Raw genomic sequence first — 26,687 nt, forward strand, 5'->3', positions numbered from 1 at the left:
AAATCTGAGAGAACAGAGCTGGCTTTAGATGAACCTGAGCCCACCATCCCCCTCCTATATTGGTTTATTTCTATCCCTCAGACCAACTGTGTTCCCACTGCTGGCCTCCTACTGTCCCCTTATTTTGGTCTTATTTTGTGCAATGGGATAGAGGGTTGTTGCTAGGGAAGGTAGCCTGCAGCCCCCTGACCTCTTCACTGAGGACCAGTGCCTTGGAGGGGGCAAGCCATTCTAAAATCTGATCCTCAATATGGCGGTCTTCTCTAGAACTCACTGTGGATAATGATGAGACCCTGGGGACCACCTGACTCATCTCACCCAAACTCTAAAGAGCATGAAGTTTAACCTGGAACATGTTCCAGTACCCAGTGATAAAGAGAACACAATTTAATGTGGATTTTATGGTTCTCTTGTGAGCCACACGTCCTTTCCTATAGGACAATTCACCAAGGCGTTCACCTTGTGAGCATGACACAGGAAGCTGAGTAATCGGAAGGGTAACATCACAGAAAGCCTTGTCTTCCACTTCAGTAGACCTGTGGGAGGCAGGTGTCTGCCCCCCAACTCTCCCTTCTCTCTAGGCTGTGTTAATATCTTCCATTGGGTGATGTTAAGTCTTGGTTTAGCCCTCGAGGGGCCAACTTTTCATTTCTCAGCTCAGATTCATTATGTTTGTTTTGCATTTTAAATCTCAGACATCATCTTATTTCTAGGTTTTAGAGATACAGCGCTTTATTTTTCCCAGGTACTGCTGACCCTTCTCATTCCAAATAGGGCAATGGCTGTTTATTCAGATGTTGGCCTGAATACTACTAAAAACCTTAACAATATTAAAACCTTAATAGGAACAGGTACAAATGTCCCTTCTGGAAACTGGGAAGATCCCAGAGAGATAGAAAAAGAAGGGGAGCATTGGGCAAATGTCTGGCCAGTTCACCTAAGTAGGCATTATTTCCATTTAACCTTCAGATAGGTCAAGTGTCTTTTAGAAACTTGAGTCACCGCGCAGCTGAGGGTGAGCCCGGTCTGTCGCCCCAGAACCTGTGTGTGTTCCTCTTCATGACACCAAGTCAGTCCTGCCTCCCAGGCTTCTCTCCCCATTCTCTTTACCTCTGCTGGAATGTTTCCTGGGAATAAGTATTCCCAAAGCTAAGCAGACCTGATTCAGACTTGATTACAGTTTGGATAACTTTCTTCTATGCTTTAGTTTCCTAAATACAATTTCGTTTCCTAATACAATTATTAGGAGGATTCAATAAATTACTACTATATGTAAAAACACTCAATAAATATTAACAATTGTTATTAGAGGTGTGTGGGGGGCATGTATGCATAGAGTCATTTTTACTTAAGCTAAAAGATTTCTCAGAGCTTTTAACATTTTGAATCCTTTGAGAGACTGATGGTTATGGGAGAAGATTTCCCATATTTATTTGATCTCTATTATTTTGGTGTTTCTCAGGGTACTCTCTGAAGAATTTATAGCACACTTTTCTCTTTAGTATCATATTAGTGGCACATCAATATTTCTCACAATGAGATTCTTATTTAAAAACCATGGTATGTACTATCTCCCTGTACAAGGATAAGAAGAGAATTATTGTTATGTCATTTTGCCTAATTAATGTAAAGAATTATGATGCTGTTTCCAATTGTTCTGGACTGACAGTACCATCTTCTTCTGCCCTTTTTAAAGATTAGCACGGAGTTATTTGCAAAAGAGGAGTTTCAGCCCTTGGACCCTACCCAGGAGCTCATATTTCCCCCAGAACTCTTGGTAAGATAAGTTGGATATTTCATAAGCTTGATTAAATGTCACTGGTTATAAACTCAGTTTTGTAAAACAACCCTTTCCTTCCTGGGAAGTTGTCATTAGATCAAGATGTCTATCTCTGCCCAGTTCACTAACTTTGGCTGATCCCCTGGGCACCTTCCCCAGAGTCCCCAGTGAGGCTGATTTTAATGATTTTAATTACTCTCATCATTGCCATGTGCAGTGTGTCCCTGCGGACTGTTCCCAGTGATCCAGCTTTTCTCAGCTTCTAACTTGGCCTTTTTTTAAAAAAAAAAGATTTATTTATTTATGCATACAATAACTAGGGTACAGGCCAAAGGTATGGGGGCAGAGAGAGGATTCACCAGAGACAGAGTGTGGAATAGAACAGGCACATCTACTGAAATACACTGCAGAGAGGAGCAGCGGGTGAGTCAGGAGAGGTCTGCTGTGCCATGTGGGTAGCTCCCTGCCTGGGGATCAAACTAGTGCTGCAGAGACTGTGGATAGCTTCACAGGTTGTGCCTTAACCCCTGGCCACCAGGGAGGACCTAACTTGGCCTTTCTAGCCACTCCCAACAGAGCCCCCAGGAGCACTTCCAGGACCCTCCCTACTCTTCATTCTCCCTTCTATCTTCTGGGGCATCCAGTTGTCTCATCCTATAAAATACTGATTTCTGAAGGAGTTCTGGTGTATTTATTCATTCACTCAACAAGAAGTTACTGATTTAGCAATGTGCCAGGCACTGTTCTAAGTACTAAATATATAGAAGGAAACAAAATTAACCACAAGACAGTTGAATCTGGTGAGAGAGAGACAATCAGCAAGATAATAGATAAGAGATGCTGATAAGAAGGAGAAAAATATAAAACGAGAAGGGGGTAAGGTACAGGGGGGTTGCAATTTTAAATATTCTGGACAGAAAAAACTTCTCTGAGAAAGTAACACTTAAAGAAGTCCCAAAGGAGGTGAAGGTGCCTGCTGTGAAGATGGTGGGAGAAGAACAATCAGGCAATGGAGCAGCAAGTGCAAAGGAGTGAAGGTTGGGAGAAGGTCTGACCTCATCAAAGGACAAAGCAGAGGTCAGCTATCTGGAGTGCAAGGAACTAGGGAAGATAAGAGAGCTGCCAGCGAGCTTCAGCTTGAGCTGTGGGGTGGAGGTTGGGGAGAGAGGAGTGGGAAACAGACTTTGCCTGACTTAAGCTCTTGTTTTCTTTCACTCTGCATGAGATAAGAAGCCACCTAGGAGGTCAGACAGAGGAGGCTCCTTGAGTGCTGTCCTGGGATCTGGGGTTGTCTAAGTTATTGGCATGGGAACAGCCTGCAGGTGGGACAAGGGAAGGAACAGTGAGCCCGGTCAGGGCACTAATGCCATCCTGAGAGATGGTGGGGCTGGACCAGGCTGCCAGCTGCAGATGGTCTCTGAGAGTGGGTTCTGGATGTGTTTTGGAAGAAGAGTCAGTGAGATTTGCTGATGGGAAAGATGTGGCGTGTATAAGAGAAAGAGGAGTCAAACCTCCTTCCGGGGCTCTGAGGGTGGCCATTTACAGAGATGGGAGACTTAAAGAAGCAGCATATTTTTCCTTTTGGGAAATGCTTTAGGGAGATGGGATATGAAGTTTTAGGCATATTAAATTTGAAATGTCTATTACAGACTTAAGAGAAGACATCAGTAACCCTTCAGGTTATCAGTCTAGATTTCAGAGGAAATGTCCAGTCTCATGACATTCCTTTCTGAATGATTTTTAACCCATGATGCTAAATTATGTTAAATTAATTGCACAGTACAAGGATATGTACATACTGTACAGTATGTACAATACTGAAGGGTCAGTGACAGGTGCCTTGTCTCCAAAGAGCTACATTTAAGAAGCCTCACACTAAAGGCATTCTCCAATGGATAGGTGTCGTGAATATCTTTTTGATCAAGTGAACCCCGGGACACATGAAATCTTTCTAAAGGAACATAACTCCACAAGGGAACTTGCATAACCCAAGAAGACAGGTATGCACACAAAACACACTCTTGTTATTTGCTCTTAGAGAATGGCAGAAAACCCAGTAAAACAGACTCTGACATTTTATGGAGAGAGGGTTACCTGGATCTCCCCTGGCACCCTCAAGGAGCTCCTGGAGCTGAAAGTGAAGCACCCTGAAGCTCCTCTCATCCTGGGCAACACCTCCTTGGGTAAGTGATGGTCACAGTCCACGAATAATTCCAAACCAGACTTCCTATCCCCTTCTCTGTTCTCAGCCTACAAAATTACTGGTTAAAGATAAAAGTCTCATCTTTTATAATAAGAATATTAAAATGTAACGATGTATGGTTAAAATATGCTAATTTTAACAGACCTATAGTAATTACATGTCACTATAGAATAGATATTATATATCAATTCTATATATTAGAATATGTAAACATATTACGCATATAATATTACTATATGGTATTATATCATATCATATTATAATAAAATGGTCTCCAAAATTGGATGTACATATACCGCCTTGAAGTGTGAGAAAAAAATAGTACTAGCAGTTTTGTTTTATCACTTTATTTATTTTATCCTTTTTTATTTGGGCTTTGTTAAATAGTTGATCTAATTGAGTTTTATAAAATCCATGTGGGTATATTAACAAAGCACATCCAGTTGTCACCCACACCCAATTTAAGAACGAGAATTTGTACCAAGAATTTTGAGAGTCCAGAGGCCTCTTCCAAAGTATATCACCTAAGGGCCTCCCGGGTGGTGCAGCGGTTGAGCGCTGGGTTGCGAAGCTGCAGCGCCGGTTCAATCCCCGGCTGCTCCCCGGCCACCAGAGGAAGGGGCCTGCATGGTGCACAGACCTCTCCTGCCACCTGCTGCTGTACTTCAGTCCTTCTGCCTGCTCTTGCTCCCCTCTCTGGCTCTGGTGAATTCTCTCACCGTCCCGCGCTTCTGACTGTACCCAGTGCTTGTATAAATAAATAAATAAATCTTAAAAAAAAAAAAAAAAGCTTTTTATAAAAAAAAAAAAAACAACAAAGTATATCACCTTCCCTTCCTTCCTCTCAGAGACACTCATTAGTCTGAATATGGTACGGCTTAGTCTCTTTTTTATTTTTACAAATAAACCACTTATATTTTAATCTCTAAGCAAGATGTCCTTTTGCTTTGCATGTTTTTAAGTTTTTTACATAAATAAGATGACACAGTATTATTCTTCCGAAATTTTCTATGTTCATTTGCCATTCTTTTTTTTTTTTTTAATCTTTTTTTTTTTTAAAGATTTATTTATTTATACAAGCACTGGGTACAGCCAGAAGCGCAGGAGGGTGAGAGAATTCACCAGAGCCAGAGCGGGGAACAGAACAGGCAGAAGGACCGAGGTACACTGCTGAGGGGAGCAGCGGGCAGCAGGAGAGGTCTGCGCACCATGCGGGACCCTCCTCCGGTGGCCAGGGAGCAGCTGGGGATTGAACCGGTGCTGCAGAGCCTGAGGGCAGCTTCACAACCCAGCGCTCAACTGCTGCGCCACCGGGGAGGCCCTCATTTGCCATTCTTGACCTAATATTTGCCTCTGTTGTTGCAGTAACTACACTAGACCCAGTGAATGGGACAGTTTGCTCATCCATTCCCCTGATGAAGGACATGGACCACTTTCCATATTTCAGCGATCAAAAATATTCTTTATGTTTCCTGGCGCCCACATGCAAGAGTTTTTTTAGAATCTCTTGTCCATTTTATTGCCTATTTTTATATAGTTCGTGAGTGTATAAATCAGTCCACACAGGGAGAGCATGTCATAAAGTGTATAATGTTATTATACATGTACACGAACATCAGGGTCTATGGCCACCACTTTCACATGTCTACACATTTATTACCCATTTTTTAATTGTCCCCTGAATATTTTTATAGAAGCTTTCAATGCCCCCAAAAAGCATTTTTCTCTTTTCTAACACTCTAAAATATTTACTTTTCAGGGCCTGCAATGAAATCTCAAGGGGATTTCCATTCAGTTGTCCTCTCTCCTGCTAGGATTTCTGAGCTGAGTGTGGTGTCTAAAACAAGTGATGGTGAGTTCCTGGTCTTCTTAGTAAAATATCAAAGAAACAAATGGTCCCTGCCCTAAACTTACACTTGCCAAATAATTTGGAATCTCCTCATACATGTGTTTTATTTGGACTATTCCCAAATCTTCATTTTTTTTTATGTGATATCACGTCTACACCTTGAAACTTTACTATCATCAAAAACTTTGATGATCTCATTCAAGACCTTGCAATCACATGCCCATAAAATGCCATGGTGTTTCAAAGACTATATATTTGCAGTGTGACTTTGATGGGAAGACCAATAGAGGGAATAGGTGCTATCTCTCAGTTTGAACAGTCAAGTCTCAGGAAGGAGGATGTTTGCAGGGGCAAAGTAGAAAATGTTGTCTTTATTTGAATGATATTTGTCTCCTGGGGACAATGACAAGGGAGTAAGTGGGACAAAGACCTGCCCAGGCAAGTACCCCCAGTCACTTACAACATCCTTAAGAGCCCACTCTGTGCAGATACTACACCAGGGAAGGTGACAGATGTGGGAACTTGGCCATGCAGGACTTGGCCTTTGAGATATACTGCAAACCCTCTAACAAAAAGATCCTTATTTTATTTCATCCCTCATCCCCCATGCACTGGACATGCATATAAGTGCTCAGTCAATGATAGACAAATGATTTAACAAAAAAAAAAATAATAATAAGTGAGTGAATCAGAAGTGGTAATAATGACTTCCTTAACTTAGGCAACAAGAAGTTTAACTAAACTGAAAGCTTTACTCAAGATTGACTTTGCCACTGTCTGTGGGAGATCAGTGGCGGGCAAGGGAGGGGAACTGCCTCGGTCATATCATGCCAGAGGAGGCCTACATTCCTGGTCTCTAGTCATCAGCGGCACATAGCAAGCCAGAGCTTCCCTGAGCTTGCCCTGCCCATTTTTTGAAGGAAGGGACTCTTCTCGATCTTGTCCATTGCAGTGACTTCACAGCTTCAGCCTTCAGGCAACTCAGGTAGCACACCTGAATGACATACAGAAAAAGAGGGGCATGCTCATAGATTGACCTGAAATATTACTGTTGTCAGAAGAGAGAAGAGAGGAAGGGGAATAGCAAAATGGGTGGGTTAAGAATATAGACAACTAGTTTAAGCAGAAGGTTGAGCTAGGAAAACCCTTCCCCAGTCTTTAGTCCAGGAGTAGTTATAAAGCCCATGGATTCCAAACTTCTCTTTAGCACCACCTCCCTGTCCTCAAACAAATCTTAAATAAGATAAGTAAATGAAAATAGTTGCTCTGTTTAAAGGGAAGGGAAGATTTTTCACTATCCCTTGGGGGTCCCTATATCTGCCCTGGCCCTTCAGGTACAATTAAAAATCTTCAAGGTAACCTCATTCTTTATCTCACTAGATGAAAAAGGAAAGTGGGCTTGCCTGTGGTCCCCAACTGGCTGGCAGTCCATCCCCAAACCACAGAACTCCCAATTCCAATTCAGAACAATTTTCACTACTGCACTCCCTGGTCTCCAGATCCACCCCATCAGCTGTCCAATAGGCTATTTGAATAAATGGTTTAGTTTGGATTCTTCAGGCAAAGTAGAGCCAGATCCTGAGATCTGAGCAAGCAACGTACCTTCTCAGGGCCTCTTAAAATTAAAGCGTGAGTACCCTCTAGTGGCCATGGAGGCATTCCCATGAGTGTCAACTTATCCTAAGGCCTTGAAGAATGAAGGACACTGGTAGGGGTGAGGCACAACAGAGCCAGATGTGCCCCCTCCCCAACCAGCTCTCCCCAGGTAATAAACTTATGTTTATTTAAATTTTGCATGCTGATTCATATCATGCACCTGTTTGGTGCAGTAAGCTATTTTTTCTCATAATCTTTAGTATAGTAAGTATTCCAGAAAGTTATTACATCTTTATCCCATGGAGCCATGAACTCCGAGAAGCATGGACTTCAAACAAAACCCAGTTCTGAAAAACCAAATAAAGTTAAATCTCCTTTCAACTCCATTGCAATACAAGCTAGATTTTGTGGCCAAAAATGGAATAAAATAAGAATAGAAGTACAATAAATAGAATTTTCTCAATACAACTGTGTCAGGCCTAGAATGGAATAGTTGATCTTGACTTTGAAAACCATACTTATGAGAACTCAGGCAATACAGCAAATGGGTGACCGTTCACTCCCTCAGGGCTGAACTGGCCTTTTCTACCTGTATCAAATAAGAGATGGTCATCCTGCACTGTGTGATGTCTGTGACCTTGAAGAGATGATGATGGTGATGATGATGATGATGATGATGATGATGATGATGATGATGATGATGATGGAGAGGAGGAACAGGTCTTTTGTTTCTGGTTTCTTCCCTATTAATAATAAGACTCTGGGTTTGCGGAGTAAGAGAAAGGGTATGACAAGAACCAGTTGGTCTTCCCAGCTCTCTGTAAGCAAAGGTAAGATCAGGACTTTTACAGAAATTAAAAACCACGTTCCAATGGACCCTGTGCTGAGAGGAAGCCATTGCTGTTGGGTGTGGAATGAGAACCCACATACCGAGGGCCTTTGGTGAGATGTTGAAACAGAAACAGGATGAGAACTCAGGGTTGACACCTCCAGGGAAGAGGAACAGGCTAGTTACTTTTAGGTAAGATTTGCTTAACATAAGGATAATAAGGAGCAGCTAATGGTTTCCCTGATCATTTAGGTTAGTTTATATTATAAGTGGTTATTATTTGGGTATGTTAGCAGGAGTGGGAGACTTGCAGCAAGTATATTTTTAATGTCAATAAAATAAAGCTTTGTGGGAAGGTAAAACATACCTGAAGATTAATCCAAAAGAAAAAATTAAAGCCTAGCCTGCAACCAGATAAAAATAAACTAATTGCAGTTAGAACCCAGCCCTGGAAGTGATCAAATAAGACTCTGCATGTCAGTGATTCATCTGCAAACTCTGCGGAAGTGAAGGATTAATTCTAAAAGACCAACTAAACCAGCTCCCTAAACCCAATGGCTTGAGTGATTTCTTCACTTTGAGGGATTGAGATGAACTTTACATTCCCACTCTAAAGAAACCCTGAAGTCAGTACTAATATCCAGTACTCACCAGGATGGCCGGGATGGCTGTTAAAATTTTGAAATAACTTCCTTGCCAGTGAGGAGACAGCATTGGCTCAATTCTCTGGATTGTCTCCCATAGTTCCTGATTCCCTGGTACCTCCCTGGGGGGGCCTCCAACACCCCAACTCAACAACACCCAACATAGTACCGGGGGTAGCTACAGGCATGTGCAGTGTTCATTGATTGACCAGTGAATGTCATGGAACTGGTGTTTAAGATTTTGAGTATCAAGACTCCCAGAAAAGGCTTAATATAGTCTGTCAAAGCATTGTTGAATCAACATAGTGTGGGAGTGCATTTTCTTCTCATTTATTTAATCAATTTAATAAATATTCAGTGCAGTTATGTTATATGATAGACATTGCAATAGTTTCTAGGAAAACCGTCATGAACAAAACAAACATATTTTTCTTTAATGATTTATTTTTAAGTTTTTAAATAATTGTATTGAAGCAAGAATAGTTTATGATATTAGTTTATGATATTATATAAGTTTTAGGTATATTTCATTATAATTCAATATCTGTATGTACTACCCAATGAAAAATCATTATTGATTTTATTTATTTTTTTTTAAAGATTTATTTTTATTTATTTATACAAGCACTGGGTACAGTCAGAAGCATGGGAGAGTGAGAGAATTCACTAGAGCCAGAAGCAGAGCAGGCAGAAGGACCGAAGTACACTGCTGAGGGGAGCAGCGGGCGGCAGGAGAGGTCTGCGCACCATGTAGGACCCTCCTTGGTGGCCGGGCAGCAGACAGGGAGCAGCCGGGGATCGAACCAGTGTCGCAGAGGCGCGGGCAGCTTCGCAACCCAGCGCTCAACCGCTGCGCCAACGGGGAGGCCCCATTATTGATTTTAGACAGTGATTAAGCTATTGAAAGACATTTGCCATTTCTTAATGCCAGATTTTTTCCTCCCTTTTCCTCTTTATCATAAAACATCTTTGCATATTTCACTGGGCCAGTCAAGTCATGCAGGGAGTCATGGAAAGTTCTAATAGAGTCTGCCACCTGCTAGTTGTTACTGTCATTCCTTCTCTCTAACCTTTTTGTCTTTGGATTTGTCCACAGAAAAGTGTAAATCAGTTTAGGGCTTCCACACCCTGGCTGCGCGAGAAAACCACCTGGGGAGTCTTTGAAAAATGCCCAAGCCCAGTGATTCTGACTTAATGATCTGGGCCTGGGGTGTCTGAACTATTTTTGAGCTCCCAGAGATTCTCTGCGCACCAGCACCAAGAGCCACCACACTGCATCTCACCTGCTCTTTCCACACCATTTGACAACAATTTGCATTCCAGGGCTGACCATAGGTGCCGGCTGTAGCCTGGCCCAGATGAAGGACATCTTGGCTGAGATGATTTCCGAGCTCCCAGAGGAGAAAACTCAGACATACCGAGCTCTCCTGAAACACCTCAAGTGTCTGGCGGGCCAACAGATCCGGAACATGGCAGTAGGTCCTTGGGCTAATCATCAGGCACCCCTCACCTATCCCTTAATCTCCCTGAAATGTTGAATAGGCACTGGCAGAATCGGAATGCATAGTGGTCTGAGCAGACTGAAACAATGGGTGTGATAAATATTTAACAAATATTTGATAACATTTAAAATAGTCTCTAAGTCAAGTTCAACAGAATAGCCAAGTAGCAACATAGGTAGGAAAAGTATATTATGGTTTTGCTAATTTTAGATAAGACGTTAAAGAACCTAATTTAGTCTTAGGCTACATTACCAGAAGTATAGTATCTAAAATAAGAAAGGTCATCTACTCTAGACTATTCAGACTACAGAAGGAATCTAATGTCCAGATCTGGAAGGCACACTTTAAGGTCTGGTTATTCTTCACCTCAGAAGAAAGCAGAAAAGACAAAGGTTTTCAAAGTGAACTTGCTCCCAGTCTACATGCCCCAAAGGGTATATTAAAAATCCTTGGTGTAAGGGGAATTAGGAGAGGACATGTTTCCTCTGATTCCAGAATATTCTCTCACCCTGCTAAGAACTGTGACACCCTGGTAAAGAGATCATAGCAGGAAAGTGAGGGGTTGCAACCATAGCAGGAAGAGCAATGATGGGGGAGGGGACAGTCAGGGGCATCATGAGACCCTCCTTCGAATATTTGTAGACGCCTGATGTCAGAAGTGATTTATTACATATGATCCAAAGGGTAGAAGTGTGACTGATAGCTTAGCACCCAGGGAGTCGTCTTTCAGCTCAAGGGAAATAAGCCCAGACCACAGCAACCCAGGTGGTCACTGTAGTTTCCACCACTATGGAGGTAGCAGGGTATTACCTTAAAAGGCTAATCGTTTCCCTCCTGAATTCTGAGCTGCTCAACCAGGTCAGAGTGGGGTCTCCCAAGGAGAGGAAGAGAGCAACTGTCTGTCAGTGGTGTGGTTGCCCAGCACCCCCACGTGGCCAAGTAGAGACTGGAATTCCAGTGGCTGTGTGAGATGAGGCTCCTGCATGCCCCAGCAGGACAGCATCTCTGGGACTGAGCACCTTCACTGGAGTCGAGGCCAATGGGGCAGGTCAGAATTAGCCACTGAACCTCACTGCTAGCGTTGGATCCCAGCCCTGCCCCTTCCCAGCTGGGAGACCTTGGTCAAGTTTCATGATTTCTCTGTGCCCAGTGTCTCTATTTGTAAATGGGGGTTTGCTGCGGACCAGCCCATGTCATCAGTCTCACTGGATGGAGCAAGAAATGTATGGGCAGAGCTAGGCAGTGTGTGGAACATAACATGTGAATGTTGCTACAATCAATTCCTCTCCCAGCAAAGGAGTGCGTCACAGGGAGCCCTCAGTCTGAATGAGTGCCCTCTGCAAAGGCGATGAGATTCCTTTTGACATTTTCACTACCACAGAAACCATGAGCAGGTGTCCAGGGCATAGGATTTGAGCAATAGAATGTCCAAGACTGTAACTCCCTCTCCTTAGTCCTTAGGGGGACATATTATAAGCCGCCATTACTACTCAGATCTGAATCCAATTCTGGCTGTGGGCAACACTACCCTCAAACTGGTATCAGAAGGTAAGCACTTTTGAATGGCACCTAAAAATCTTTTGTCTTGTTTGTTTGTTTAAGGAGTTGCTTGAAGCCAGAACCAGGTCTCTGGCTTTCAATTCACCATGGGGAGCTCAGGTTCCTGGAGGAAGAAGGCAAATTGATGCAAGTGGTGAGGGTGAGGGGGAGTTTGGACTTCCGTTCAGTGCCACAGCCCAACACACCTCCCGTCCAAACCCAGGCTGGGGTGCAGAGGCTGAGGTAAAGAAGTTGAGTGAGCACCCAACTGAGGATGGCTCCCTCCTCCTCTTCCTGCCCCTCCCCTTTCTGGCCCCAAGGCAGACAAGAGGGCAGGAAGAAAGCATTGTTACTTGCTAGCAAGTGCTCAGCCCTCACTCTGCCTATGGCTGTTCCTAAGATGCTAACTCCCCTTCAGCTAACATTGGCTGTGTGCCAGGCTGCGTGGACACTACACACAGCACATCCAATCTGTCCAACCACCCCACTGAGGTCACTTTCAAGGATTTGTGTGGGACTGGAATCCCAGCTTGACTCCCAAATAGATATGCTTGCCCCTTCTGCACCAGGCCACTTCCCAGAGCCTCTGACAGCCCCTTTCCTCACCCACACCATCAAATACCCACTCCCGCTGTGAATCTATCCCACCCAGTCATTCACACCTCCTGTGGGTCACGCAGTCCCAGGCACCGGGGTGCTGGGAGAACAATCACATTGCCCCACAAGAACTCTGGGGCGGGTCTAAGCAAGAATGACATTACAGGCATGTGACCCTCCTGGTGGTGTTTGCTGGAGGGTAGAAGTCAAAAGTTTGGGAAGACTTGCTGAAGAAGAAAAAGTTCTCATGACCCTGTTCAGCTTTGCATGGGGCTCCTCCAGAAGCAAGGAGACAAAAGGCCTCACCCCTGCCTGAGCCTATAAGCCTCTGTGCAGAGTCCTCCAGGCTCGTGACCAGACACAACCTCAGCTTGATCCCCAAAGACCAGGAGAAGAGAGGCCTAGACTCAGAGCACTGGGCTGGCAAGGAGGGCAGGCCGTAGCTACACTGCAGCTCTAGTGGGTGCGGGAGCAGGAACAAGTTCTTCTGGGTGATGGCCATTACCTTTGGCTTGAGATGTTTGCCCAGCTCTGCCAAGGCACCACCAACGTGGAGCTCCAGTGCAGGCAGTACATCAGATTGCTGGCCCTGCAGCAGGATGGGTCAGGAAAGGTCAGCAGGGGTCCAGCCACCCTCTCCACTATACCTATATTCCAATCAGCACTTTGCCTGGAATCAAGCCAGGTCAGTCTCTGGGCTGTAGTTTGATCTCCTGACGCACGTCTGTGGAGCTACAATCGATGTTTTAAAGCCAGATGGCACTGCTCCGACACTGAGTGGTAACAATTGGGCTGAAAGGCTACTTTGTGAATTGTTCACTTAAAGGTGTAAGTGCCCAGTTGAGGAGACAACAGCAGGAGCAAGAACAAAAAGCCAATGCAATGATTTGAATTCTGTTAACAGTGGAAATAAACCCTGTCTTGCTTAAGTTACACCCCTACTTCGATCATTGGATGGAACGGGTTAGATTTAGTGAACCAGCCTCAGGGGGGAAGGTGAGAACCACAAAGGCCTGGCAGGCCTTAGACGCAGGAGGAACCTGGTTCACACAGTGTGTGGTTGAGGAGAGAGGAGGAAATGTCACGGAGCTTTGACCACACACCCCCACCCCACCGCACCCTCACCCCATGCAGGGAACCCCACCCTGTGTGGGGGACCAAACCTGGAGCCCTGGACTGTCACATACTCAGACCTCTTTTTGAGTGGTGCAGAGGAAGGCGACCTTTTCTTCTTTGCTGCTGACATTTAAAAGTACAGAATAATCTCCCACTCCTTATTGCAACTGTGTGGAAATGTCATTTTCTTCAACAGAAGGTACAAGGCAGATTCCTCTCAACGAACATTTTCTTGCTGGGTTGGCAACTGCAGACCTTAAGCCAGAGGAAATTCTAGAATCTGTGTTTATCCCTCACTCTCAAAAGGTAAGAATTTCACTGGCTTCCTTTAAAAATGGTTTTTCCCTTTTCATAACTGAGCCTATTCATCTTTAGTAATCTGAAAACAGATGGAAGGAAAAGAATTCTGCCCTGAAAACCTGTTTCCTGTCCACTGTGGGCTGGCCTAGCACCAAGGCCCTCAGACACCCCAAGCCAGCAGCTCCAGGGTGTGGATTTGAGGTTGTTGTTTCAGCTGTGGGGTGGGGTCTGCTGAGGGCTTGGGGTAGGTCCACGCCCCCTCCTGTCAGCCCAATTAAAGTTCTCGAGCTATGAAATGTGCCGCCCTGCCTAACCCACAGTTCATGGAAACTAAGGGCCTCCAGATGTCCTAACAGGACCCCTGGGGTAGATGGGACCACCCAGTCAGTTACAAAGAGGCCCCTCTGTCCTCACTCCCTGACCGCTCTCTCTCCAAAGCTGTACCTGACTCTGAGAGGACAATACTTCCAGAGAGAGGCAATGACACATACACACACACACACACACACACACACACAATCATTAAAAGCCAGATGTCAGCTTGCCTACATAGGAAGTCTTGTTTTAAATCATACTCTCAACCATGTATAAGCTTCATTTATTTTTCCTTGGGAACGGAAACTTTGAAATGTGTTCCTCAGGCAAGTCAAATGTGTGTCTGTGTAAAGCCCCCAGACAGAAAAACAGACAGACTCAAACACGCATGTGCCCAGGGCCACGCAGACGGGCACTCGCATGGGCATAGCCCATCTTCATTGACCTGTGTCTTGAGTGGCAGTCAGGTGTCCAGGGTAGTGGGGCAGCCATCACCTTTCTGACTTGCTTCTGAGACAACATCTGCTAGTCCACTGGTGGAAGGTTGTATTCAGTTCCTTATGAGCAAAGTAGAAAAGTGAAGGAGTCAACAAACCAAGAAATGGGGTGGACACCCTTTAAGCAAATCACCTTTGAAAGCACCTGTGTTAGGAGGGATCCTCCATCCTCACAAGGGATAGAGGTGCCTGAAGACCAGAGGAGATGGCACTTGGATGTAAGAGCATTTGAAAATGTTCCCGTGTGCGTGTCCACCACCACCTGTGGGGAGTATCTGGCCACAGAGGAAACGTGCATGATGACCCCAGTTCCCTGAGGGTGTCTGGCATCGGGGACAGGCCTTTGGGAGGTCAATATTCAGAACAGGAAGGCACCAAGTTGTCATCTACTTGTGCCAAGTGTCCTCCATGTCCCTTTTGATTGAGTCTAAGTGATTTATTAGTGGCACCAGGAGCAGAAATCATGCTCCTAGTTTTGACATATGGAATAACCCCAAATGTTTCGGTCTCCACAGGGGGAGTTTGTGGCAGCCTTCCGACAGGCTTACTGCCAGCAAAATGCCTTGGCTGACGTGAATGCTGGCATGCGAGTCCTTTTCAAAGAAGGCACAGACACCATCGAGGACCTGAGCATCGCTTACGGAGGGGTGGGGGCTGCCACCCTCAGTGCACAGAAATCCTGCCAGCAGCTCATTGGAAGGCAAGCAGTGAGCCCTGGGGGTGAAACCTGATGCAAAAAAAAAAAAGAAAAGAAAGAAAGTGAAAATCTGGCTCCAGAAAGTGTTGTAAAACCCGGGAAAGATGGAAACTCCTATATGTAGGATCACTGCTTGTTCTTTCTGTAGTCTGGCTAAATAAATCAAACCTTACTTTGATTAATTGGATGTTACTCTTCAGGTAAGGAATACAATAAAAAATGGCCCAGGACTGAGTCCAGTTTTCATGCACGTCAACACTCCAGCAAGCCCACAAAGTGCAGCCTCCAAGGAGCGTCTCCCTCTCCCCCTGCTCAGGCACCTCCATTTCTTCCTTAGTACAGGCAGAGCGCCAGTCAGCGTCCTATCCGGTTCATAATGGAATTGGTCCTAGTGGACTATTTATTTAATACCAGGTTCCAGCATGTTCTGGCTCTTCAGCCTGCTTGGTTCTTTCTAGAATGGAACCAGTTCCCATCCTTACCCTGCCATGGCCTTTGGGCAGCTCCCAGGCCTCTATGTTCCTGAAGGACTCAGGTGATGTCTAACTTCCCTTCCAGCTCTTTAAAGGAGACTCTGGGGTCTTTAGCCACCATCTAATATCTAGAGCACGCCACAGACAGGCACTGCTCTTTAAATGGTTCTTTCCTGCCTCTAACCCTGCCAGGCGCTGGAATGAAATCATGCTGGATGAGGCTTGCAGGCTGCTTTTGGACGAAATCTCCCTCCCAGGCTGGGCTCCTGGGGGAAAGGTGGAATTCAAGCGGACTTTGGTGATCAGTTTCCTCTTTAAATTCTACCTAGAAGTTCTGCAAGAGCTGAAGAGGCTAGCCAAGCTGTTCTGTGTGCCTGTAAGTGCCCTGGCTTTCCCGTGCCCCGTGCACCCATAGCTCACAGCTTTCCCACAACTATAGCAAACACTCTTGTGAGCAGCCTCTGCCATTACCTGTCACCTGTTCTGGGCCAGGCCTTGTCAGTTCCAGCCATTTTTCCCGTAGGGTTCCATGAGGCTCACATGTCTTCAATCCACAGTTGCTAACTGCCTGCCCTGAGCAGTGCCTCAACCTTGGGTTTGCAATTTTTTTCCTTTTGAAATAAACTGTACTGAAGTAAAAGTCCATATAACATAACCCACCTATTTAAATTCAGTGAGTTTTGACAAATGCATATACCCATGTAGCCACCACCTCAAACGTCATATAAAGCATTTCCATCACCCCAAAAAGTATCTTTTGCAGTCTCTTTGCAGTCAACCTTTCCACCTCTCCTCCCAGGCAGCCACTGATCTGCTTCGTGGAGCAACAGATTAGTTGCCTAGTCCACAATTTTATATTCAACTAAAATAAAATTGCATTTTTCAAAAATACCAAAACTAAAGTGCATGCTAATATTTAAGTAACTTCTTTGACATTTTTTGATTGTAGATTTCCGGAATAAGTTAAGCAAATTAAAACATTCTCTCTATTTCTTCCCCTACTGTAATTACACCTCTCGACCTATGTTGTATCCCCTGTTCTCGGATCACACCCCACCCCAGCAGCCCCATGTTCTGAAAGTATCTGGTTTTCATTTACTCAGATGAAGACCCTCCCGGGTCACACTCACCAGCATAATCCTCACTGCCATTTAATTTCTGAACCAAGATACTTGATGTGTTTCAGTGATACCCAGTGAGTCTCCCTAATTTTGCTGTCTCCTGGAAAAAGCTGAATTGCTGAGAAAAACCATCAATCTCTGTGCTCTTCTGTGTACAACAAACTTCAGTTCATTCTGGTTTATTCAGCCCCAAATTTCTCCTTTCCCCTGTGCCTCTGCCAGCAGCCAGCTCACTGGCAGCCTCTCCTCCTCCTGTGACTTGAGGATCAGACACAAACTGGTCGGTCCAGTTTGTGTAGAAAGGGCAGGAGGACAAGAAGCCTTCATTAAAAAGTGAAATCCTGGGCGGACATGTGGATTTTGGTCATCCAGGCTACCCTGGCCTAGGACTCATTAACCAAGTCATTTTCTCATAAACAAAGCCTAACTTCATTGTGCACAACCAACCTATCTTTACTTGGAATTGTCTCTCTCAGGAAAGTGGCCGTTACCCTGAAATTTCAGACCGGTTCCTAAGTGCTGTAGAAGATTTCCCAGTCACATTACCCCAGGGAGTCTGCAGGTACCAGGTCAGTGAGCTTCATTTAACTGAAACCCAGAAACTGCGAGAAGTTGCAACTGTGAACAAGCCAGCTCTTGAGAGCTGTAGCTTTTAGTTCTGGCTTTCCAGCCATTGCTTGCACATTCACCTTTGTTGGGCCAAGTCAGGGAGATCCTGAGCTCTGAGCTCAACCAGAGTGACTGCTGGATGCACTCTGAGTTAAACCACCTGCAGCCAACCATCTGACTCATGTACAAGCTAATTATTGATAGTCTCCTCAAACTGAGGCTCTCTGGCATTTGTTGACTAGCAGTTGAACTAGGTATGGGGGAGGACAGAGCAGAGGAGTAGCAAGGTTCAGCCTCCAGTCCTGATTGCAAATGTTTAATCTGCAGTCAGCAAAACAAGAGGCTGGCCAGTAATCCAACTCACTCTTCCTGAAGGACAATTTACAAAGTATCTATTATCATCTGTTAGAGTATAGCCCCTCCCCACATCACACACAGACCCTCCCTGAGAAGGCTTCCAGAATCTACTTTCTCCACTTCCTTATACTCCCAGTGATGGTTTTGTGCTGTTTATAGGGGCACTCAGGCACCTGAGTCCAGATCTGAGAGGACTCCATTGCCAGAGCATCCCACCCCACCAGAAGCCCTGTCAAGTCAATACTCGGGCTTTTGGCTTAGATTTTAGTTCTTCAACCTCAGAAATAATATGACTTTGGCCTTATCATCACCAGCACTTTATATGTGAACAGGTTGATTGCTGGGGAGGTGAGAAAGCAGGGCAGGGAGGCCCAGAAAAAGGGGTACAGGCACGCTTGGGAAAAGAAGATGCCAAAGCAGAAGCCCAAGGGTGCTTAACCTCCTTCACAATTTGCCAGCAGGTTGGCCCTGTCTTAGGCATTGCCACATGACTGAAATGACAATTCCCCAGTCTAGTTACATCATTCAGTTGCCACGCTCATCATCTGACCCTCTCCAGTGCTTGTTGCCCAAGGGTGACCATCTGATTTCTCAATCCTGAGTCAGGCGTGTTGATAACTGGCCAGGCACTTCTGACGATCAAGATAACTCTTGTTTTCTTCTACAGAGTGTGGATTCTCAACAACCCCTCCAAGATCCAGTCGGACGCCCCCTCATGCACCTGTCAGGTCTCAAACATGCCACGGGGGAAGCCACATTTTGTGACGACATCCCCATGGTGGATAAAGAACTTTTCATGGCTTTGGTGACCAGTACCCGAGCCCATGCAAAAATCATGTGAGTAAATACAAAGCTTTCAAAAAGCCTCAAAAAGTATACCTGGGCATTCTGTCAGAGGAATGTGCCCTTTTGCCTACAGTGCCCTAAACCCAAAGCATAGAAAATGGAAAGTGTAAAGAAAAAGTTCACCAGTCCCAGGAGAGGAAGGGCAGGGATCCAGAAATGACCATCATGAGAGAAAATGAAAACCATAGTTATGGGCCCCTTGCTTCCATTCTAACCTCACAACACTCACTGCCCCCCAAAACTGCAGCTTCAGCGGGACCCACAGAGTAACTCTGAGTAGGGCTGATGGTTAGCTGGTGATAAAACACTGAATAGTAAGTGACCACTGTCCTAGGTTTCCCATGGACATCCTTTGCCACAGCCACACTGGTCCCTCCCCAGTCACCTTTCCAACTGCTAACTTTTTACCCCTGGTCCAGCAGTGGCTTCCAGAACCCTGCTACATGGCAGGTGGACTGTGACTGATCAGTGCCTAGGTGTGGGACCCTTCAAGCTTGCTGGACCCTTCTTAAATATATCCCCTTTTTTAGATCAATAGATTTTTCTGAAGCCCTTGAGCTACCCGGGGTGGTTGATGTGATAACGGCGGATGATATTCCAGGCACCAACGGTGTGGAAGACGATAGATTGTTGGCTGTAAATCAGGTACTGAGCACACCTTCCGAATCATTATCTTTGTGCAGACAATCACCAAAGTTTCACCTTCATTTGGCCTTCTGTTGCCTCCCACCTCTCTGTCAATTTTTCCAGCTTCTCCCTACCCCTAACATCTTCATTCAGACAGACCTACTCTTCTAGATTCAGGAAATAATATAGTCAAAAGAAACATTTCAGAAAAACAAAGTTCTAGTTTTCCCACAATGTGCTCTGGAGTCCATTTACCCTCATCTGAAGAATAAATGCAGGAACTGAGCAGTAGCAAGTTAGAATACTCTAGAAATACAAAAAATACAAACACTTCCTACTATTTGCACTAAACTCCCTGCCTTCCTGACCCACCCCCCACACACACACACACACCTCCCACCTGCCTGTGCATACTCCACTTTAAATAAAACTGCTCTTGCATCATTGCCCTTTCTGTTCAGTTCTACAGTCACTCACTGAGCACGTGCTTTCTGAGCCAGAGGACCCTGGTTCATGCTGCATTCTGCACTCACTAGCTGTGTGACCTTGGGTATCACATAGGTAATTTGGGAGTAATCACCTCTTTGTGTCCTGTGAGTTTTAAATGACGTAACACATGTAAAGCGTTGACAGCAGCGTGTGCCTATGACAACTCTCCATAAGTTCACTATTACTGTCACGTATCAGTGAGCCCCACACAGACTGTTCTTTCTCCAGCCACGGAATGAATCAACAATCTTTCGGTTAACTTCAGATGAAAAAATGGACCATCATTTATCTGTTCGTACTGGCATAACAAGCTCACATACTAGCTGCTATTAAAAAAAAAAAAAAGAAAAGAAAAGAAAAACAGATTTTATTTTCTCATAGCTCTAGAGGCTGAAAAGTACAAGATCAAGGTATTGGCAGATCTGGTTTCTTCCCGAAGTCTTTCTTGCTGGCTTACAGATAGTCTCCTTCGCCATGTGTCCTCATGTGCCTTTTCTCTGTGAACAAACCTCCCGAGTGTCTCTTCCTCGTCTTATAATGCCACCAGTCACATTGGATTAGAGTTCTCCCTCGTGGCCTCATTTAACCTTAATGTCTTCCTTAAAGTCTCTATCTCCAGATGTAGTCGCATTGGGGCTTCGGGCTTCAACCTATGAATGGGGGAGAGCGGGAGAGGACACAGGTCAGTCCAGAAACACATTATTTAAGAAACACTATCTTTATCTTTAAACTCAAAAATGACACCATGACTTCATATCAAAGTCAATATCACATCCACTCTGGGGCTCATTCATTTTACATTGAGTAAGATGATCAATGGAACTGTCTGTATTATTCAAATTATTTTTTTCATTATTTTGTTTTAAATTTTTAACCAAACAGTGTAATTGAATTTGACTCCAATTTGGTTATCATTGCTCAACAATGGTAGACTTTCCCCCCTCACTACCCAAAAGTAGAACACTCCTGATTGGTATGATTTGGTAAGTCTGGGAATGTTCATAAATTTTTCCATATAAATTAATAGGTATAGCATTCCCATACCACAAAATAACCTATAGAAGTATATCCAACAGAAATAGTCTACTTTCAGATAGCAGGGGAAATAGATAACCAAAACTCTATTCACTGGTAGTTGACCTACATGTACTTCTACCAAAAATTGTCTACCAGCTTTGTGCTTGTACTTTCTGCAGGTATTTTGCGTGGGTCAGATCATCTGTGCTGTGGTTGCAGAGACAGCTGTACAAGCAAAGCGAGCAATTAAAAAGATAAAGATCATCTATGAAGATCTTGAGCCTGTCATCTTGACCATCGAGGTAAGCAGGGATGGCTGGTGTCTCCTGTCAGGTTGTACAGTTTAAAATTCCTTGTAAATTTCTTAATGCAAGACTAATTTAGTGTTTTAATTATTTCTTGTCACTGGCTTGCTCTGGGAAAATCAACTTTCTCTGGAAAATATTACTGGCATGAATTGAAATTATCTTTGGATCCCAAAAATGGGGGAAAGAGAACATAACCAAAGTTTCTTTCTCACATCCAAAACATCTAGAAGCGGTCAGTCCAGGACTCATGTGTCAGAGAGTCGGGCTCTTTCTGTCTACTTGCTCCATCTTGTGTGGTTTCCATTCTCTGGGTCACACTTTGGCCCACTGTGGCTACTGAAGCTCTGGACATCAAGTCCACATTCCAGACAGCAGAGAGAATGAGGTGATGAAGAAAGGCATGTCTCCTCCTCTTGAGCACACTTGCCACAAGTTGTGTATGCCCTCCCACATCTCATTGCTTAGAACCTAGTCACAAGCCACACCTAACTGCAAGGAGAGCTAAGAAATGTAGATTTTATTCCATGTGACCAGGTATTTGGGGGTTCTTTTACTTGAGGAAGATGATGAGAATTCTATTGAGAACAATAAAGTTTTCAAGGTACAGTCCCATAGCAGTGGACTTTTCGTGATCTAATTCCACAGAAATTTCACTCTCGTTTCTGGGTCTAGCTGATGGAATGCAAATGCTATTTTCAGCACAAAGAATGACGTTGGAATAGAAAATGCAGGTGTGGGTAGGGTTTGCAGTTTCCAGTTTGGAATAGTTGAGTTGAAAAAAAGTTTGCTTATTTGTGTGCTTGTAATCGAAAATATTTTTTTCAAAAGCACTAGTAAACCATTGAACATTTTAAACATGCTGTGAAGATACAACTTGCTCAATACTCAAAGTGTTGAAAAGGTCATGTTTCTTGATCTTTCTCAGTGAAATGAACTCTGTTCCAAATCCCCACTTTGCCAAGTTTGCAAGAAGTCCTGACCATTTTTGTTGGCTCACTTCCCTTCCTTGAGTTCTCCTAGGATCCTGAACTGGGTTTTGAAATTTCAAATCTAATTCCCCTTCCTGAAGGAGCAAGGACACACCCATGAAATATCCTGGGACTCAAATAGTTAGAGACCTAGAGTCCCCTCAGAATAGAATTGTCAAGTCAGCAAAAAAAAAATCCTTTTGTGAAGCTGGGGTACAGGCCTAACAAAATAGTAATACATACCAATACATGCTCATCCATACACCCATTTCTATGACTATATAAATAATAGGCAGGGTAAGGTAGGGGTGTCTAAAAGCACGAGTTCTAAAGACAAACTGCCAGGTTTGAATTCAGTTGCTCCACTTAATAGCTGTGCAACCTTAGGTAATTTACTTAACCTTTCTGTATTATATATATGCATAAATAAATCTTTTTTAAAAAAAGTCACAAGGAAAAGAAAACACATTTGCAGTACTGTACTGTATTTATCAACACAAGTTGATATCATCTGTTTGCAAGAAAATCCACATATAAGTAGATGAGCAGTTCAAACCTGTGTTGTTCAAGGACCAACTGTATTTTTCTTCTGAGAGAGCATCAAAAGGGAGGACCCAGACCCTCACCCATACTATTGGGTGGACCTATTGCCTGTTTGCTGCACAGCCACGGTGAGAAATGGCTGTTCATCATCCAGGACCAGATCTCAGTTCTTTTTTTAAAATATTTATTTATTTATGCATACAAGAGATGGGGTACAGGCCTAAGGTGCAGGGGGTGAGAGGATTCACCAGAGACAGAGTGGGGAACAAAACAGGTGGATTGACTGAAATATACTGCTGAGGGGAACAGCTGGTGAGGCAGGAGAGGTCTGCTGTGCCATGTGTGTAGCTCCCTGGCCAGAGATCAAACTTGTGCTGCAGATAGCTTGATAATACTGACACTTAACCCCTTGTGCCACCAAGGAGGGCCCCAGATCTCAGTTCTTAATGCTTCTCTAACCCATCAGTTTTCTCTGCCATCTAGATGACATTCCCACCGAGACCTCGTCCCCATGGCGAACCTGCCCTTCTAGAACTCCCCCATTGTGTAGCTACTTTCTTGTATCCACATAGACTTTCAGGAGTTTAACTTTTGATGACAGGAAAACTTGTCAATGGAAGAAAAAAAAAAAGCATTGGCTTTTGTGTTTGTTTGTTTGTTTGTTTTTCTGTCACTCAGGATGCCATTAAACACAACTCATTCTTCTGCCCTGTAAAGAAACTTGAACAAGGAAACATTGAGGAAGCATTTGAAAATGTCGATCAAATTATTGAAGGTAAGCAACTCAGGCTACTTAATAGAAATTTCTTGCCATTCTGTTCTGAAGCAGGCATTGAGAACATGTGATTTCCTCTCAGAAAGACCATCTTCTAAAGTCTTGGCACTTTACCAGAATTCCCTTATATCTCCTCCTCTCAAATTGTGGGCATGTATGTATGAGAATTTGTGTGTTGCTTTGGGTAGAGAGCGATAGAAATTTAGAAGAAAAAATCCTTAGTCAAAGGCAGAATAAACAACAAAACTTTGTACTTTTAAATTGTTACCCAAAACTATAGTTTCTGAAACAGATTGGCCTCCATGGCCGCAGGAGCAAGGCCTGATCCTTCAATTCCTTGGTCAAGACAAAGCCAGGCTGATCAATCCATAGACCCCACTTGCTTTTGACTTCCCCAAAATGGCAGCCTCCAACTCTCAGGAATTTCCCTGTGCTTATACTTAACAGGAGAGGTCCATGTTGGAGGACAGGAACATTTTTACATGGAAACACAGAGGGTGCTTGTTATTCCAAAGACAGAGGACAAAGAGCTGGACATTTATGTGTCAACACAGGATGCAGCCCTCGTGCAGGTGAGGTCCAGGTTACCCTGCACCCAACTTCCTGATTCCATCATGGCCTTTAATCCCCACAGTCTCACAGTGAACAGTTATTTTATACCTGCAAAAACTTTGAACGCAGGTATTGGATATCAGTAGAGCAGCTAAGATCCCAGAACTTTTTATTTTTCCCAGGTCAAGTCAATTACACACCACAGGCTCTTTAGGTTTAAAGAATGTATTTATTTGCATCATGCTTAAATAAACTCTGTGATTAGGTGACAACACTAAATTGTTTCTATACTTGATTTTTCTCTAAAAAAAAAATCACTACAGATAACCTTTGGAGTAAATGTCGCTTTATAGCACATTTTCATTTCCCCAGTCACAAAGTGCACCCACCAGGTTTGGGCTGCAAACATTTCTTCTTTAATAGATGATGGGAAGTTTGCTCATTTTCACCTCTTTAGGAATTTAGGCCTGAGCACAGTCCGGAATCCAGCTTCTGACAGGAATCCAGGACTCTGACAGTTTCCCTTCAGAAAAATACCGTTTTCCTCCTGGAAAGACTGTTCTATATAAATTAATGATGTTTATGAACTCAATAGCTCTCCACAAGACAGATTCAGACTAGCTCAAAAAAAATTTTTTTTGCTAACTGTAGTTGTGGGTGAATTTTGTTGTGATATTATGTTTCTGAAAACATTTTGTCATTTCACTCTTGTAAAATCTTGCCATTATATCACTTTTACAGAAAGCAGTGTCCTCTACTTTGGATATCCCCAGCAACAGGATTATTTGTCATGTAAAGCGAGTGGGTGGTGCTTTTGGCGGGAAGATAATAAAACCTGCTGCATTCGGAGCTATTGCAGCTGTGGGTGCTATCAAGTAAGTTCCCTGGAGGATGGAGGAAGGTATAAAATGCAGGAGGCTGAGAGCAGATCAGAGGCCTGACAGTCACTTGGGCTGCTGGCTTAAAACCACGTATCCTTGGCCAACTCAACTTCTTGACTCCTTTTCTTCATAAAATGTAGGTAACGAAACCTCTAGAGCTATTGGAAAAGTCAAATATGCATAGGACTTTGGAAAAGAAAAGTCCCTAAGTTCAGGGGAAAGTTTTCCATTAGGGGTGGACCCCGTCACCTGCCCAGGTGGAATGCTAAAGGAAGGCGGTGGGGGGCTGTGGGGAGGCACTGAGTCCTCACTTTTGCTTCCTACCCTCGATGGCAGACAAAGTGGGATGAGGAGAGAGAGGCTCCCACCCTTTGCTTCCCTGTGCCTGGGAAGGGCTAATCTTCAGTGTGTGCTTCCTGGCAAGATGACATTCTCAGAGAGAACTCCCTGACCCAACCAGAAGGCTCCATCCTTCCCTACTCAGCTGTACATGATGCTGACTTTAATATTCCTTGTTCATTTTCTATAGCTGTTTCCTTGGTACTTTGTCATAGCCCCCATAAGCCTGCAAAGTTCAAAGGTCCTGCTTCCTTTGACAATATCTGTGTTGTTCAGAGCTAGGTCCCAAAGCACCTCTCATTCTGCAATGAGAGATAGGAAGAAACAGGATCTGAATCCTGCTTCTAGTCTTTCCATAATGAACCCCTCTCTATTCATATCCACCAAGGCACCAGCGAGGGATAGTCAATTCATTGCATTCCCACCAGCCTTTGTGCCATTAAGACCTCGCAAATATAACTGTACAATACAATCAACTTGGGAACCCTTAAACTTCAGTGCCTAGGCTATCCCCTATTGACCCAGGCATCAGCATATTAAAATTTCCCTATTGGGGCCTCCCTGGTGGTGCAAGGGGTTAAGATGCAGCCTATGAAGCGTCCGCAGCCACTGCAGCATGAGTTCGATCCCCTGGCTGGCTAGGGAGCAACCCACATGGCGCAGCAGACCTCTCCTGACTCTCCCGCTGCTCCTCTCAGCAGTGTATTTCAGCCAATCTGCCTGTTCTGTTCCCCACTCTGTCTCTGGTGAATCCTCTCACCATCCACACCTCTGTCCTGTACCCCAGTTCTTATATGCATAAATAAATAAATCTTTTTAAAAATTTTTTAAATAAATAAATAAAATTTCCCTATTGGTTCTACCATTGAGCCAGGTGTGGGGATCGTGGCTTAAGCTACCTTAGCTCACACCTGCCATGTTTTAAGTCATCCCAAAAGTGATAATAAGCATTTCCTGACATAGAAATTGCTACTTCCGGGCTTCCCCGGTGGTGCAGCGGTTGAGCGCTGGGTTGCGAAGCTGCCCGCGGCCTCTGCGGCGCCGGTTCGATCTCCGGCTGCTCCCCGACCACTGGAGGAGGGTCCCACATGGTGCGCAGACCTCTCCTGCCACCTGCTGCTCCCCTCAGCAGTGTACTTCGGTCCTTCTGCCTGCTCTGTTCCCCGCTCTGGCTCTGGTGAATTCTCTCACCCTCCAGCGCTTCTGACTGTACCCAGTGCTTGTATAAACAAACAAACAAACAAACAAACAAATAAATAAATAAATAAATAAATAAAACATGCCTCTATTAAAAAAAAAAAAAAGAAATTGCTACTTC

The 26,687-nt window shown here is 44.3% G+C and overlaps 1 protein-coding gene across 1 annotated transcript in view; it reads left to right on the forward strand.

Moving 5' to 3' along the window:
* The window catches only part of LOC311181263 (aldehyde oxidase 2), a gene marked incomplete at both ends in the record, with an annotated part of 73,718 nt that overhangs the window by 12,322 nt on the left and 34,709 nt on the right, over positions 1 to 26,687 (forward strand). Inside the window, 15 exons of the mRNA XM_084249596.1 lie at positions 1,697 to 1,777; positions 3,819 to 3,963; positions 5,743 to 5,835; positions 10,225 to 10,376; positions 11,858 to 11,951; positions 13,852 to 13,961; positions 15,283 to 15,467; positions 16,130 to 16,307; positions 17,535 to 17,627; positions 18,692 to 18,861; positions 19,401 to 19,515; positions 21,183 to 21,305; positions 23,501 to 23,597; positions 24,045 to 24,169; positions 24,891 to 25,024. Of these exons, the coding sequence (XP_084105722.1) occupies positions 1,697 to 1,777; positions 3,819 to 3,963; positions 5,743 to 5,835; positions 10,225 to 10,376; positions 11,858 to 11,951; positions 13,852 to 13,961; positions 15,283 to 15,467; positions 16,130 to 16,307; positions 17,535 to 17,627; positions 18,692 to 18,861; positions 19,401 to 19,515; positions 21,183 to 21,305; positions 23,501 to 23,597; positions 24,045 to 24,169; positions 24,891 to 25,024 (1,895 nt within the window). The remainder of the gene's footprint in view (positions 1 to 1,696; positions 1,778 to 3,818; positions 3,964 to 5,742; positions 5,836 to 10,224; positions 10,377 to 11,857; positions 11,952 to 13,851; positions 13,962 to 15,282; positions 15,468 to 16,129; positions 16,308 to 17,534; positions 17,628 to 18,691; positions 18,862 to 19,400; positions 19,516 to 21,182; positions 21,306 to 23,500; positions 23,598 to 24,044; positions 24,170 to 24,890; positions 25,025 to 26,687) is intronic.

Source organism: Talpa europaea (assembly GCF_964194135.1).
Source record: "Talpa europaea genome assembly, chromosome: 1".
NCBI lineage: Eukaryota > Metazoa > Chordata > Mammalia > Eulipotyphla > Talpidae > Talpa > Talpa europaea.